Source organism: Python bivittatus, unplaced genomic scaffold (assembly GCF_059951505.1).
Source record: "Python bivittatus isolate LINGU-HERP-01145 unplaced genomic scaffold, Pbiv_v1 ctg000610_np1212, whole genome shotgun sequence".
NCBI classification, from domain to species: Eukaryota; Metazoa; Chordata; class Lepidosauria; order Squamata; family Pythonidae; genus Python; species Python bivittatus.
The window spans coordinates 9,129,317-9,144,349 of NW_028277088.1; the positions used below are offsets into that span (position 1 = coordinate 9,129,317).

The window sequence follows — 15,033 nt, forward strand, 5'->3', positions numbered from 1 at the left end:
ACAGCAAACCAAGAATGTTTATTTTGCAGATTTTCCTGCTTGTTCAGTTTCATGACAAGCCACTTGGCTAAGGCACTAACTGCAGTTTGGCTGAAGATATGAAGTTATTTTCATAAGAACAAGGAGGACACATTGGTTTAAATAGGAGCAGGTTTAGGCAGAGCAACTTTTCAGTAGGTCCTCACTGCTGTGTTTTGCAAAAGAGTCTAAAGTGGCCATGTTGGCTTGACATTCTGGCACCTCTACTTTGAAAAGAGTCACCAATGCTTCCTTCTGTAGAAGGATTGTTTTAAAAACAGCATGCTTTCAGCTGTTGTAACTATAGTGGCTTTATACTAAACAGCCACAAGTTGATATATGGATGACTTTGATTTATCCAAATTAATGGCTTCATGCTATGCTATACACCCCCTTGGGTAAATATATAGAACCCTTCCAAAGTGATCATAATCTCTCTGGGGTAGTGTATCAATTCGTAGCTAAAAGAACTTGTCCAGAATGGTTTACAGTACATGGGCTGTACATTATACTATAAGCCACTTTAGAGACATAAATAGAAATGCAGAATGATACATTCATAATGAAGTACACAAGAAGAGAGCAAAAAATGTTCTCAGTTGCTTACATGTACCCACATTCCTGATGATGGTGCTGACCCAAATTCAAATATTGACACTGCTCTATTTTCCAAGAACAGTTCCTAGGCACCATGTTCGCTCTTACGATTTTAATGAGGATTGGGGTTCCCATTCCTCACCTGGCTTCATCCCTCTTGTGCCAACTGTTTTAGTAACAGCTTGCCCACAGTATGTCCTTTAACTAATGACAGTGAAGCTAAACATGGAGAAATGGTACTGTGGTGCCACTTATGAAATGAGGCCAAATTAGGCACCATCACATAAAGAATTAGCAGATGTTGTCTATGCATGCTTTAAAGTGATTTTCAATCATTTATAGCTTTACAGTGTGCTTATTTCCATCCCCATCTTCTTCAAAGATGTATACTTTCAGCCAAACCTGAATATCAAATACCTAGTAGGTATAAACAGCTGCAAATTGACTAAACACAACATAAAGTAAAATAAAACCTGCTGAATTTCATTCTTCCAATGCTCATGTATATTAACTATTCATTGTTTTTTAAAAAGTCAACATTGGAATTCAATCAGTTTGAAAATAGATCTCAACTTCAGCTGAATTAATTTTTTAAAAATTGTTTAAAGTGTTTTAAAAAATAATCAGTTGATGATTATATGCAGGGTTGTTCAATGGTGCCTCAAAAACAGGTTTTTTGGTTATACCTTTTCTACTCTTTCCTTAGGATTGTCACTGCCAATGCAGTGAATAATACTCAAAACTGAATTTGATAATTCATAAATGTACAAATATATCGGGAAAAAGATATATTCAGACTGTGCATGCTTCGAAAATTATTCAGAAAAGCTTCAGGCTTTGTGTGAGCAAAGAATCTTACTGCTATGCTTTGAAGCCGTTTCCTGTGAGCCTGAAAAACAGACACTGCTGCTTTAAGGAAATCAATTCATTACTGTTCATATGACCCTTAAAGCAGCAGCACTTTTTTTCAAGCACGCAGAGGAGTTGAAAAAATGGTGGACTGCTTTAATAAATAGCAGAAAAGTGCTGCACACTTGTGAGTCTCAAAGCACTTCTGTATCCTTTCTGAAGCATGCAAAGCTTGACATACCCTATGTTTTTTTTCCCTATGGAAAAAAACCCACCCAAATTGTAAAGGCTGCCCCTAATTAGAAATGTAAGGGAAATCCATCATGCAAAATGCTGTGATTCACCAAAATGAAAAGAGAAAATATGTATATGTTAGGGAACCCATAGAAATTGCATTAATACTTGAACAAATTAATGATCTGGACCAGATAAAGGATTAGCAATTAATTCCTAATCTGAATTTATCACTGCTAAGTTACCAAGCTTTACTCATCAATTAAGCTTTAAAACGCTATATTATGTTGAGATGGACACTTAGACATTATTTTTAACTGTTTTAATTGGTTTTAATGGTTGAATTGTGTTGTTTGTTTAGTTTTCGTTTTAATTGTGTACACCACCCAGAGTCACATGCAAGTGAGACAGGCAGCTACATAAATTCAATAAATAAATAAATAAATAAATTTATTTGCATTACAGTAGACAAAGATACTATCATCATCCTAAAACACAGCATTTAATATATTTGGGGGCCTTATATAATTAACGTTTTAATTCAGGATGGTAAAACAACAGAAAATTTAAGTAAAACATAAGATTATGATTTTTCATAATTGTCTTCATATATTGCCACTTCCATTATTAACTACAGCCATTTTAATAAGCTTATTGTTTCCTTGAAAACTCATTGGAAGAAGATGTACCCCAAGGTGACATGTATTCAATTTAATATAATTTGTAGATAGTTAGGTAATTTAAGGATAAAATTCCCAAAAGTAACTGCTGTATGCAGAGCAATTATGTAAATTCTAATTACACTTATAATATATCTGCAGGATCTGTAGGACTGTCCCACAGAGAGAAGCTTTGTCTTATTGACAGTAGCTATCTAAGTTACATTTCTGTTAGCCCTAAAGAACAAAGGAAAATAAATGACACAACCTTTAAATGAATGCATATTGTTGTTTTTTGTTAAGTATAGTTGTGCTTAAATACTGTTAGTAGTCAATTTCTAGAAGAGATGGAAAAACCTGAGAAGACTTCCACCAGATTATAAGGGCCAATTTTAAGCCAGAAAATATTTTCCTGGCTAAGGAAGACAAGTGATTAATATCAGTAAGTTCAATTCCATACTCAATTTGTAATTAACAAGAAGTGAATTTGGAGCCAGGGATATCTGGAAAAAAAATAGATTTAGAGTTTAGCATATTTTTCTCCTGTTGTCATTCACCATTTTTAAGGCAAATTTTGTACATGTCATAACACAAATGATTTCCATATTTATAGCAAGTAGACATTTCTTATGTTGGCAAGATTAAAAAAGTTTTCTTAGCCTTTCCTCCTCTATCAGCGCTATTGCTTAATCAACTCCATAGAGAAGTGACAGCTATCCTACATTTATAAAAAGTGGCCTTGAAGGATCTTTAAATTATCAAGATTCATACACAGCTATCTACTAGCAATCAAGTATGAAAATGTACTAGGTTTTTCGACTTGCAGTGTTTTGAACAGCAAATACATTATCCTTTTCTTAATCAATATCCACCCAAAAACTTATATAAACTTCCTGACTTTTATGAAAAAGAACCCAAGTAGTTAATAACACCAGTCAGTTTACGACTGCAAAGATATCCTGCTGTTTTGCAATGGCTGCTGGATTATACATCCTACACATCTGTTTGCTTTGCAAGTTGCTTGTACATTGACTATGCACAAAGTTTCGTCATTATATATAAAATGTGGTATGTAATCTAAAAGATACTTATGCTGGACTATCCTTTGTCACCTTGATGCTAATGTTCAAGGTGCCTTCAAATACTTCCTTCTATTTCTTGCAGCTTTGAAACCGTAAAGGCCCCTACAGGCCCACCATACATGGTTTCCCCAACAAATGAGTTTCAAAAGAACTGCAGCACTAGCAAAAAAATTGGCAATGGCAAAATCCAATACCGATAAAGTCTCTATAAGCTATAACGTTAGATTGTTCTTGCTGATTAAAATCACTTTGATTATGTTAGGCAGCTTCATTCTTAGGCCAAGAGGCTGTTATGGAGGCAAATGAGGCAGCCACAAGAGATGTATGATACCTGAACTATGAAAATATCAAGAGAGAGATTAAATACAATGGCTGCCCATTTGTAGAAGGTATACAGAGACAAATTACAGTGGACTTTAGAAACACAAACAAGAAAACAGCATCCAGTTCAGCTCTTGATCGTTTCATGCAATATATTTATGCTAACCCTTATAAGCTAAAACACAGAGACAGCAGTGAACTCCTAATTAATTTATACCAACAAAAGCCAATAAAAAGCACAGGGCCCCTCAACATAGTCAAGAAGAATTCCAAGCACAATTTCGGATACGAAAACAACTTACAATCAAGGCTAGACTCCAGAATGTCTATAATCAAATCTAGAGTGCTTTGCTGTGCCTCTTTTCAAGGAGGTTTAGTTGTCGATCTACAGTACTTACCATATGTAGGTCATGGGAATTGTTAAATTAACTTGACAGCAAAAACACATTTATGGCCCCTAAACTCTAGAAACAAAAACTTCTTTGTAATCATTCTTCTTTTGTGCTATGCAACTATATAAGTTGGAGGTCACCAAGATCAAATATTCATTAAAGAGTAGGGTTTTTTTCATACACAACATTATGGGTTCTCTTTCACTACCAAATCCAGGGCTCACTCTCCGTCTAATTCAGTTCTTTCACAAACATGGAAGTGTCAGGCATTTTTAATTGAATGAGAGATGTTACACTTAGATTTTCTATTTCGGCTACCACTACCCCTTCAAAAGCCTATTTCATTAAACATCAATCTTCTGGTGAGAAGCAGTCTTCTTGTTGCTGTGACTGTCTTTCTAATTTAAATGGTAGGTGGAGAACGGTTGCATTCGAAAAGAAGGATTCTTACCTGCTGCTTTGACAACATCAGCAGTGGTGATACCAAGGGCATTTGGGTGCACTTTGAAGGTCACAGCCGGCCCCAGCACGCTACAAAAAGGGAGTTGAAGCAAGAAATTGGTAACCAAGAAAGACAAAACACATATCTATTCAAGGATAACAATTCCCTTTTAGTTCCCTTTCTTAGGTTCAGGAACAAAAATATGTAAATCGTTTTTAATTTTAATTATTTTTTATTTTTAAATGTGTAAATCATTTTTAACTCTCTCACTAAAATTAGGATGCAAAACTTCATTACAAATGAAAAAAATAACAGAATGAAAGGCCATTTTGGTTCAGTTTTCATTCATTACAAAACAAAAATCAGTCTTGCCTCTAGTCCTGGTATTCTCTAATGGACTCCCATCTAAGTATTAACCAGACCTGACTCTGCTTAGTTGCAGGGCCCAGCAAGGCCAGACATGCTCCCACCTGCTGAAATTGGTGATAGCTGTTGAAAAAAGCTACAGTGACATCAAAATGATGTTGTGTGTTTCAAGGCATTATTGCACAAAAGAGGTGAATTTTATACTTATGCCCATATGCCAAATAATGCTAGTATGTTCTTTGCATCATTTATTCAATGATGTCATGAGGATGTTATGTCAGGTAATGTCATTGTAACTGTTGAGAAGGGGTCAAAATTCATCCTTCACCATTGAGTTTGGGACTGCTGCTGCCTAAGACAGGAACCAATTTTACTCTTTTTTATAAGAGTAAATAAAAGCCACCAGAATTTTATAAGTACCACAAAATACACTATATATGTGGCAAATATCTCAAACATTAAGAATAACATCAACCCGGTCTCTAAGCTCTGTAAACTTTCATGGGCATACACACAATTTCCTTTCCTTCCCTATTTCTCCTTCCAATTAATTCGTAAACATTTTCTTTTCCTTTAATGATCTACTAGTATAGTTGAAGAAAACTCTTAACACTTTTTTTAATGCCTTACTTTTATCAGTCAAAGATGGAAACAGAAAACATCTTCCTCACCCAGAATGTTCTTCCTCACCCCACCCACCCTTGCTCTAGCAAATAGTCAAAAGCCTCCAATCTACATTTCATTGAAGGCTTTTAATGGAAAATTCAGAGGGGGGCAATAAAAATGGCATTTAAAAGAAGACACATTATGTCCACTCTATGCTTGACTTAAATTCCATAACTTATTAGGACAGCCACTAGAGAGTGGCAGTGGAATATTATTTTAGCCCCACAATGTTTATGTTGCTGTTCAGTATCTACATGGAGATACCACAGATGGTCATTCAGAAATGTGGAGGGAAACATCTTCAGAATACAGATGATACTCAGCTCTATTCACTTTTATACCTGAATCAGGCGAAGCTGTGCAAATGCTTGGCACCTGCTTGCAGGCTATGGTTTATTATTTATTATTTATTACTTGGGCCATTCAACCTCCTTTTACCATAAGGAGAGATTTACCTACCAGATTCTCATATTCCATCCCTATTATGGAAAAAGTAGACTTGAACCACTGGACTACATGAGGATCGACAAACTGAAGCTGAATTCAGGTAAGTCAGAGTTGCTGTGAATAGATGATCTTCAGGTTAATAATTAGGAAGGTGGCTTGTTACACATAATGTAGCATTCCATCTGAAGGGACAGATGAATGGCTTGGTGATCTTCCTGATTCCAATCAAAGCACAGAGGGCCTCAGGGACAAGGAATGGTCCTGTCCAGTTTCAGTTTATGCTTCAGCTATGACTCACCTGGTAATCCATATTTTAATAACCTCACAATTGGATTACCACAAGATTCTTTACACAGAACTACCCATAAACTTGTTTAGAAGCTGCAAATGATACAGAACAGAGTTGTCCATTTGCTACATATGGGACAAAATGAGCCACTTAACTGCTGTTCTTAAAGAACTTTGCTGGCTGCTTGTGAGCTCCTAGGGCCAATTCAAGAGACTGATGTGAGTTTATGAAGCCCTAAGTGAACCAGGACCAGTGGTGTCCTGGAGCCAGGTTGTACTGGCTTGCAAGAGCTGATTGTTCTAGGACATAAGTGTCAGTAAGAACAGCTCTAGGTCAAGCCAGTCTTTTCTATCACATCTAAATGAACTCTGTTTTAAACTATTGTATGGACTGTTTTATGGAAGCTTTCTTCATTGTCAATTGCTTTTATCAAATTTGTTCCACTGAATATTGTTTTTTATACATCACTTTGGATTCCTTTTGTGAATTCTGTCCTAGATGTAATATCCACACATATAGTTTATTAAAAAAAAAAAAAAATGAAAGACAGAGACAATGTGGCAGTTTGGATAAGAGGCACCCAGAACTCTGAGAAAAAAAGAAAAAATGCTACAACTGCTGAAATATGGAGTAGGGAGATTTTTATGGAAATCTGTATTTCTATGACTCCTGTTATATATTAATTTATATAAAATACAAAATATTGATTATGAATTATTATATGCCATCATGTCAGTATCAACTCTTAGTGATCACATAGGTAGACCTTCTCCAGGAAGATATGTCCCCAACCTGGTCCTTTAGATCTCCCCATGATGCACCCAGCATCACTGTAATTAAATTCATCCACCTTGCTGCCGATCATCCTCTTCTCTCCTTCCTTTTTCCCTAGCATTACAGATTTCTCACCTAACGTATCCAAAATATGATAACTGAGCCTGATCATTTGTGCCTCAAGTGAGAATTCTGGATTGATTTGTTCTATGATCTATTTGTTTGGGGGGGGGGGTTGGCTATCCCTGATATTCTCATAATATATAAAGCACAATCCTTTTCTAGGGAGACCATACTGCTAGCATATATATATAACCAGTCCCATTAGCTTCTTCTACCTATTAGTTGTGGGCCACATTCTGCCACATGGCAACATCTAATATCAGTAGCATGTTCACTGCCTAGCTTGCATACTATGGATGGTACTGTGGATGCCAACAAGAAATAGTTGTTCCCTTTACAGAACTAGACCAAAATGGTAATTTATCTAAGCTCTGAGTTCAATCAAAAAGGAAGGAAGTGCCAGACAGCTCCACCCAGTAAGGATACAGTGAAGTGAATATGGCTGCCCATGTTGTACACAATGAAAACTAGGGCAACATAAATCTTGAGGTAGTTTTAATATTAATTAAAATGTGAAAAAAGGATCTCATCATTCTTAAATTTGCTTAAAAAAGAGACAGCATTGTGGTACAAGATACTGCTCTGTTACTTTGACAACATTTTCAGTATTACTACCACCCCTGGCTAAAATTGCCCACAATTGTTTTGACACCCCTCTTAAAGTTCCATTGAAGGATATATTATGACCTGAGATGCATTTCATTGCAAACAAACTATTCTCATACATCATCCATGATCAGCCTGGTTAATAAAGAGCATTGCCTCCTTTGAGACAGATAACATTACAAATCAACAAACTGTGTAGATGAAAAAATAGGTCATAAATATAGGACAACAAAGCCTAGTCAGCAAATGAATCATAGCATCCATGAAGCAGAGACAAGTAAAGAGACTTAGTCATTCTTGAGAATTACATAACAATATCAATTTATTGTTTATTGATAGAACTTGTCAAAAAGTACTTTTTAAAAAATTCATGGATTCATAACAATTTAAACAGTAAATTATCTTATTTAGTGAGATAAATACCCTATAAAGGAGATTGCAGAGAGCAGAGATGATAAAAACTCACATCCTTCTTATTCAAAACATGATTATTTCTATCATCAAATGAATATATTAGTTGCAGGGGTATCAATGGGGTATAGTAAAAAAAAAGTCAAGATGGCAGCCGTAACAGTGCAATTGAAGCTCCATCTGTTTTTTTATATGTGTTGCATCAGAGCTTCAATCACAATGAACAATGTCACGACTACCATCTTGATTGTTTTGACCATACCCTCTGGACACCCCTGATTATTTGCCAGGAATAAACTAAATTCTTAATTATAATTTCTTCATTTAGAGAAAGGAAGGCAGCGTTTTGGTGGTTGGTGCTATAACCAACATTTGTGGGGGAGGGCAAAGGCAAAGGAGCAATGATAAGAAGTGGTGAGACATGTAACAAACTTGGGTGAGACAGGATTTTCTATTTTTCCCCTCTTGGACTTGGCTGAGTTTAGGACTTTTTTCTTTCATTTTAAACCATAGCTTATGCTATGACTTGGTAGGAGTATTTTCATGACAGTGATTTTTGACAATTAAGATTGAAAGCATTTCCAGTGGTCACAAAAAGAAGTTCCAACTCCATGTTGTCCTGGGATTATAGGTTACCTATTCCTGGTGTCCAAGTGCTGTTTCAAGGCTATTTCCTCAAAGCATTCACGATACACTAAAATTATTACAAACCTTGCTATAGTAAATCATAATTTTTAAAAATCATACAGTATGTTACCTCCATATCAGCCATAGGTTAATTTTGAACAGAAGAAAACTTTGGAAGATATAACCATACTGGTCATGTTATGAATTGCTAGTATATTGTTAGCTGATTTGTAAGAAAGGTCATATATATTGAGTTAATTTGATCTCCTTCCTTCTCCATATCCCTTTAGGCAGCACACCAATGTCAGCATTAGTATTTTGCTAATTCTAACATGAAATGGAAGAATATGAGTTTCTCATCAATGAGCAAACTGAAAAGCAAGGTAACTTAGGTGGGAAGCATGGCTGCACAATCAATACAAAATTGTTTGCATCATTTGAGTTGTAGTGCTACAATTAGTTTTATAAATGAGACCACTTAAATACTTATAGATTATGGATTGAATCTCAGATGGCCACACTTCTTCCTCATGTAGATCCTCATTAATAAAATATAAAGAAAGATTGTAGTGAAATGAAGTGACAGTCTGCTATACCCCCTAGTGGAAAAGAATTTAAGAAGTATGTACTGAAGACTTAGCTAACTTCCTATCAGCAATGAAGCTGAGAACGAGTGGCAGAAAGAAGAAACATTATTCTAAAATTATGATATCTCCAAATGTCATGATTAAATATGAAATGAGGCCAGTTTCTTGTGTTTTGAATGGTTATACAGAAAGAATTTTTCAGTGGGTACAGTTTTCCTCATCCATGTGTAACAAACCTCATTGCTAAAATTCTCTATCCTACATGAGTATGAAGTTCAGGAGCCCAATTCTCCTTGCAATTATTCAACAATGAGCTGAAGTAGCCTTTCTCAACCAAACACTCTTCAAATATTCCTGTAATACGCAGGCAATGTAGCCACCTGCTCTATATTATATAGAGAGAGCCAAGGAGGTGGACTTGAAGAAAATATGCAGAAGCCATTACAGAAACAACAAGGGTAGAAGCACTCCTTAAGCCCTGGGAAAGGAGGTGATATTAGGAAGACACTCCAGCAGGCTCTACCCTTACTCAATGGAGTATAAGAGGGAGGGAAGGAAAAACATGATCAGACTTCCAAGATTCTGTTAATATAGTCTATCTAAATGAAACCTAATTCTAGTCTTTTTGTGGAATCTGTTTCCTGGTCTCAACGACCTTGAAGGGATGGCATTATAGGTACTGAAATCCATGATATAAGGAGGGCACCATAATGGGAAAGGCAGCTTCATCCAATGAGTTCCTGTTCATTTTAAGATGGTTCACATGAGCCTTATAGTAATAAATAGGGTTTTCAGACTTTTTAAAAAACAGAAACTTGCATCAAATAGATTCCAGGAAATCACTTCATTGACTATAACAGGACCTGTGATGATTAAGCATGGTGCAAGGCAGAAATAAGAAAGATAATGGGATGCCGGTTTTGTGAGATGTCTTTTTTTTTAAAAAAAAACATAGTCAAAATGACAATTTCACTTGAACCTGTGATACCTTAATACCAAATAAAGGGAATCCATTACATATATATTGACATGGTATTCATTGTTTCTAACAAATCCAGAGCCCTGTGTTTCAGTTCTGAAATAATCAATTACAGAAACTTGAGTTTAGCTTCCTCTTGATTTTTTTAAAAATAATTTCATCATACATATACACTATATTGACTGATTCTTCAGTAATATGAATTAGAAAGGAGAACAATTCGAGAATTTCAAACACTGTGTATGAATAATTTATTATATATAATTATACAGTATATATAATGGAATTGCCTTCTTGATTGCTTTTTTTTTATCCTAGAAGTTTGGGAATTACTAAAGAGAGCAACAGATGAGGAGTCCTTTACATCCAATTTTACTGGGGCTTTTTTGCAAAAAATGGGTAAACATTTTAATAACAATTTTGGATGTAATTAACCATCCAAGAAAATTAATATTTGCCTCATGTTTCTAATTTACCATTAATATTAAACTAGCTGCCGGAGCCAGCATTTAAAAAAAAAATTAAATACTTGTTATTGAATAGATAGTTAAAAAGTATTAAAAAGCAAGCCTTTCTCCAATATCATGCTAAGCAGATGTACAATATACATTGGCTATATCAGAAGGGGATCATGAACTAGAAATCATCTGGTTGGCAACATCAACACTTTATTTAAGTTTTTTATTCTCTTATGGTTTTTTAGAAATGAATTTCTTCTGGAAGGCAATGACCTTACACTAGTTAAGCCATTAGTCGACCCTCATATATAAGAAATTGTGTTTGAGATGTGAATTTGGCTCCTAAGGAGCTCTGTTTTTCTATTCATCTGACACCATGTAGTGTGTAAAATCACTTATCATTTCTAATTGTGGGTTATCTAGAAAAAGATGAAGGATTTATAGTAAGTAGTGGGGAAGTAGACATTTTATGTTTGATGAACTGTCATTTAGTTTTCTTGCTAAGGCAAATCTTTTTATGGAGTGACAGCAATTTGGGTGAGGAAATTTGTAGACTGCATCATGAAATAATTTAATATAATCTCTTTAGCAAAAAATAAGATTAATAATGGGCATATAATCACTTTTCCTACCTCTAAAATTGTGCTTGGTGCAAAGAAAAAGAAGAAGAGGATGACCAGTAAGAAGGAGGATGGATTCAGTTACAGTGGTGATGGGTGCACCATTGGAAGACCCAAAAAACCAGTTTGGGGTTAGATTGTTATGGGGAATATCTATCTATGTGATCATTAACAGTTGACACTGACTTAATGACACATAATCAATAAATCAATGAAAATATGTGCTTGGTCCTTCTGAAATATATGTTTTTCATTCTTTTTAAAATATTGCTTATTTCTATTAGTTTTTACAACAAGGTTCAAAATTAGCGAAATTAAATTTACAAAAGTATAATTGGATATACTACAAGATAATTTTAATTACAGTTTTGGCTTTAACTATTGTAATAAACTGCCAGTCAAGGTCACCCAACTATAAGATGATAGATTATCTCAATTTTTCTAACTTGTAACCCATCATGGCCAGATATTGAGTGTGAAGGAAGGCTTTTCACAATCAGCATCCCTATTGGTATCATTGACTCATGAAAAGAAATAGATGGTTCTTGTGCTGTGAAATTAACTGTCTCTCTGAAGTATTTTGCAAGAGTCTGTTGATTAAAACCCTAAAGGTTACATTATAAAAAGTAACAGTAGCATATCAGTAGTATATGGACTATTGCAACGCACTCTACATGGGCTACCCTTGAAAAGCATCCGGAAGGTGCAGCTGATGCAGAATGCGGTGGCATGGGCAGTTATGGATGCCTCTAGGGCTGTGCATGTTACACCTCTGCTGAGTGAGCTGCACTGGGTGCCGGTTTGCTTCTGGGTCCAATTCAAGGTATTGGTCATGACCTTTAAAGCCTTTCATGGCATGGGCCCAGGTTACCTGAGGTACCATCTCGTCCTGGTTTCATTGGCCCATCCCACCCGGTCCAGCAGGAAGGGCATGTTACTGACCCCGCTGGCTAAAGAATTTCAACTGCCGGGGCCTAGGAGGAGAGCCTTTTCTGCCGTCGCCCCCATCCCCTGGAATATCTTGCCCCCAGAGCTGAGATTGGCCTTCCAAAGGAGTGAAGATCTGGCTCTGCCAACTAGCTTGGGGATCCAAGGGGGTTCACAGCATTGAGGGTGGCTGGTGGCTTGAGGAAGCTCTCTCCGTCTTTTAACTTTGTACATTTTTGTAAGATTTTTACTGTTTTTATGGTTTTTATTTGTGAGCTGCCTAGAGTCACTTGTATTGTGAGATGGTCAGTGTATAAATTTGATTAATAAATACATAAATAAATATCTAAATTGTACAAGAATTAGTTGAGATCTAACAACTACAACATTTGAATTTTATATATTTGCAAGTTCAGTTACATAAACTGGTTTCACACCATTCTGCATTCAAATTACCAATCATGTCCTTAGATGTCCATCTTCACAATCAACATGTTTTGTGTCATAACCTGTCTGTATGCTGAAATGGAAACACCACATATTGTAGCAGCATTTAGATCCTGCATGAATGAGTTTTATGAAATGGTGATTAGGTTATTCAGGCGATACTATATAACAAGATGACAGCCACCAGCCAAGCCTTTACACTTCCATAAAAGATACTACTGTAACACAGCAATTCAATATACAATTTTCAGAGCAATCCTAAGTGTATTTATCAAATAGAAGTCTCAAGCACATGGAAAGAAGGAAAGGTTCATGATGGTACCTATACTGCCTCTAGAAGTAGCATGTCTGTGAAAACTGCTGGGGTTCAAAAGCTACTGCCCTTGTGCCCTGCTGATAGGTTTCCATAGGCATATGGTTGACCACTTATAGGACAGTATTACAAACCAACAATAGAGGCAAGACTGTGGGCTAGCCAGTTTTTTTTAATTCAAGGACTCTTCCTACTTTCTCATATTGCAGCCTGCTCTTATGCATACTTTGTAAAAACTGGTTTAGAATACATTTTGTCTTTCTAGTGATAATAATTTCTTGCATAAGCCTTCTACAGCTCAGAGCAACAATCACGTTTCTGCACATTTGATATGCAAAAGGGCAGCTTTTTTCCCCCTCACATCTGCTTCCAAACTGAGTTGAAAGGAGTACACCAAATAACATCAGTAATAGATTTCAATAAGTCACTTTAGTTTTTCAATTTGGACCTCATAAATGATGAAAAATTTCTGCAAGGCCTTTCTTTCATGCTTTGTTGTATTATAACTCAAAACATGGTATGTAAAAGCTCCACTGTATTTTGCATTGGTCAACTCTCACCTCCAATACTGTGTTTAGTTCTGGATGGAACATTTTAAGAAGAAGCAACAAATTGGAATGGATTAAGAACAAGTCAAAAGAGATAGTCATGTGATTGGTAACTCGGTACTGCAAAGATAAATTAAAGGAACAGGTTATGTTTAGACATGTGAGGAGAAGACTGAGGTCTGTAAGGAGAGAATATGACAGCATCTTTCAAGAAACTGAAAGGATATCACTGTTGTTGTTGTTATCCCACACTGCAGGATACAAACTCTAACTGGACACTAGGGAAACCCTCCTAACACTAAGAGCAGTTCAACAATGGAAGTAGGGATATAATTAACTTCCTTTCAATGGATATGTTCAACCAGAGGCCAGACTGCCATTTATTGGGGATGATTTAAATTGGATTCTTTCACTGAACAGGGGATTAGATTTGATGGCCTAAATGGCCCCTTTGAACTCTATGATTCTATACTTCAATGAATTTGTGGTTATATTTAAGTATGTAGAATACAATGTGCTATAAAATTAATTCAATGGAAGGAAAAGCTTGGAAGTCCAGAATAAAGCACATTTATTTCAAGCTTGAATTCCTTCTGTGAAGACTGAAGATGAGAAATGCTACATTTTTCCAATGCACACTCCATACCTACTCATTAAATAACACCCACCTTTATTTCCTATTCTATTGGCCCAGCAATCAAACAACAGAGGCCATAGACATTCACAGCTGGATTATAAAATCAGACCTATCATCATTTTTTGTCCGCTTGCATAATTATATCAGCATGTTAATATTCCTTTAATGATCCCTAATAATGTAATACAAAATAATGGAATTTGTTTTACAAATAAGTAACCATTACCACAATAGATTAACCACAACCAGTATTTTAATATAAAGTCCAAAGCATAAACAGTTAATAATGGCAATAGATACTGTAACATGAAACTTAGCAATACATTTATTCTATCAAACACCCAATGTATGAAATACTCTTTTTAAAAAGAAATTTCAATACTATAGACTGTTGCACATTTAGGAAATCAGTTATCTTAACATGATGGTGTGCCTTTGGCCTTTAATATTATTTAGCAGTTCTTGTTCCTTCTGCTAAATGGATTCTCTTCTTATTTAAATCTGACAAATGTAGTTTTCCTTTTCCCAATCTTCCTCAACATTAAAAATATGCAAAAATACTGGAAGCCATGGAAAGACAGGATTCCTGATCACACAGAAAAAACTATATTGCA

The 15,033-nt window shown here is 35.6% G+C and overlaps 1 protein-coding gene across 1 annotated transcript in view; it reads right to left on the minus strand.

The window, feature by feature from the left end:
• Nucleotides 1-15,033, minus strand: part of LOC112541205 (receptor-type tyrosine-protein phosphatase N2-like) — a 202,215-nt gene that overhangs the window by 164,651 nt on the left and 22,531 nt on the right. The window contains exon 3 of the mRNA XM_088150524.1: nt 4,604-4,683. Coding sequence (XP_088006650.1) covers nt 4,604-4,683 — 80 coding nt within the window. The remainder of the gene's footprint in view (nt 1-4,603; nt 4,684-15,033) is intronic.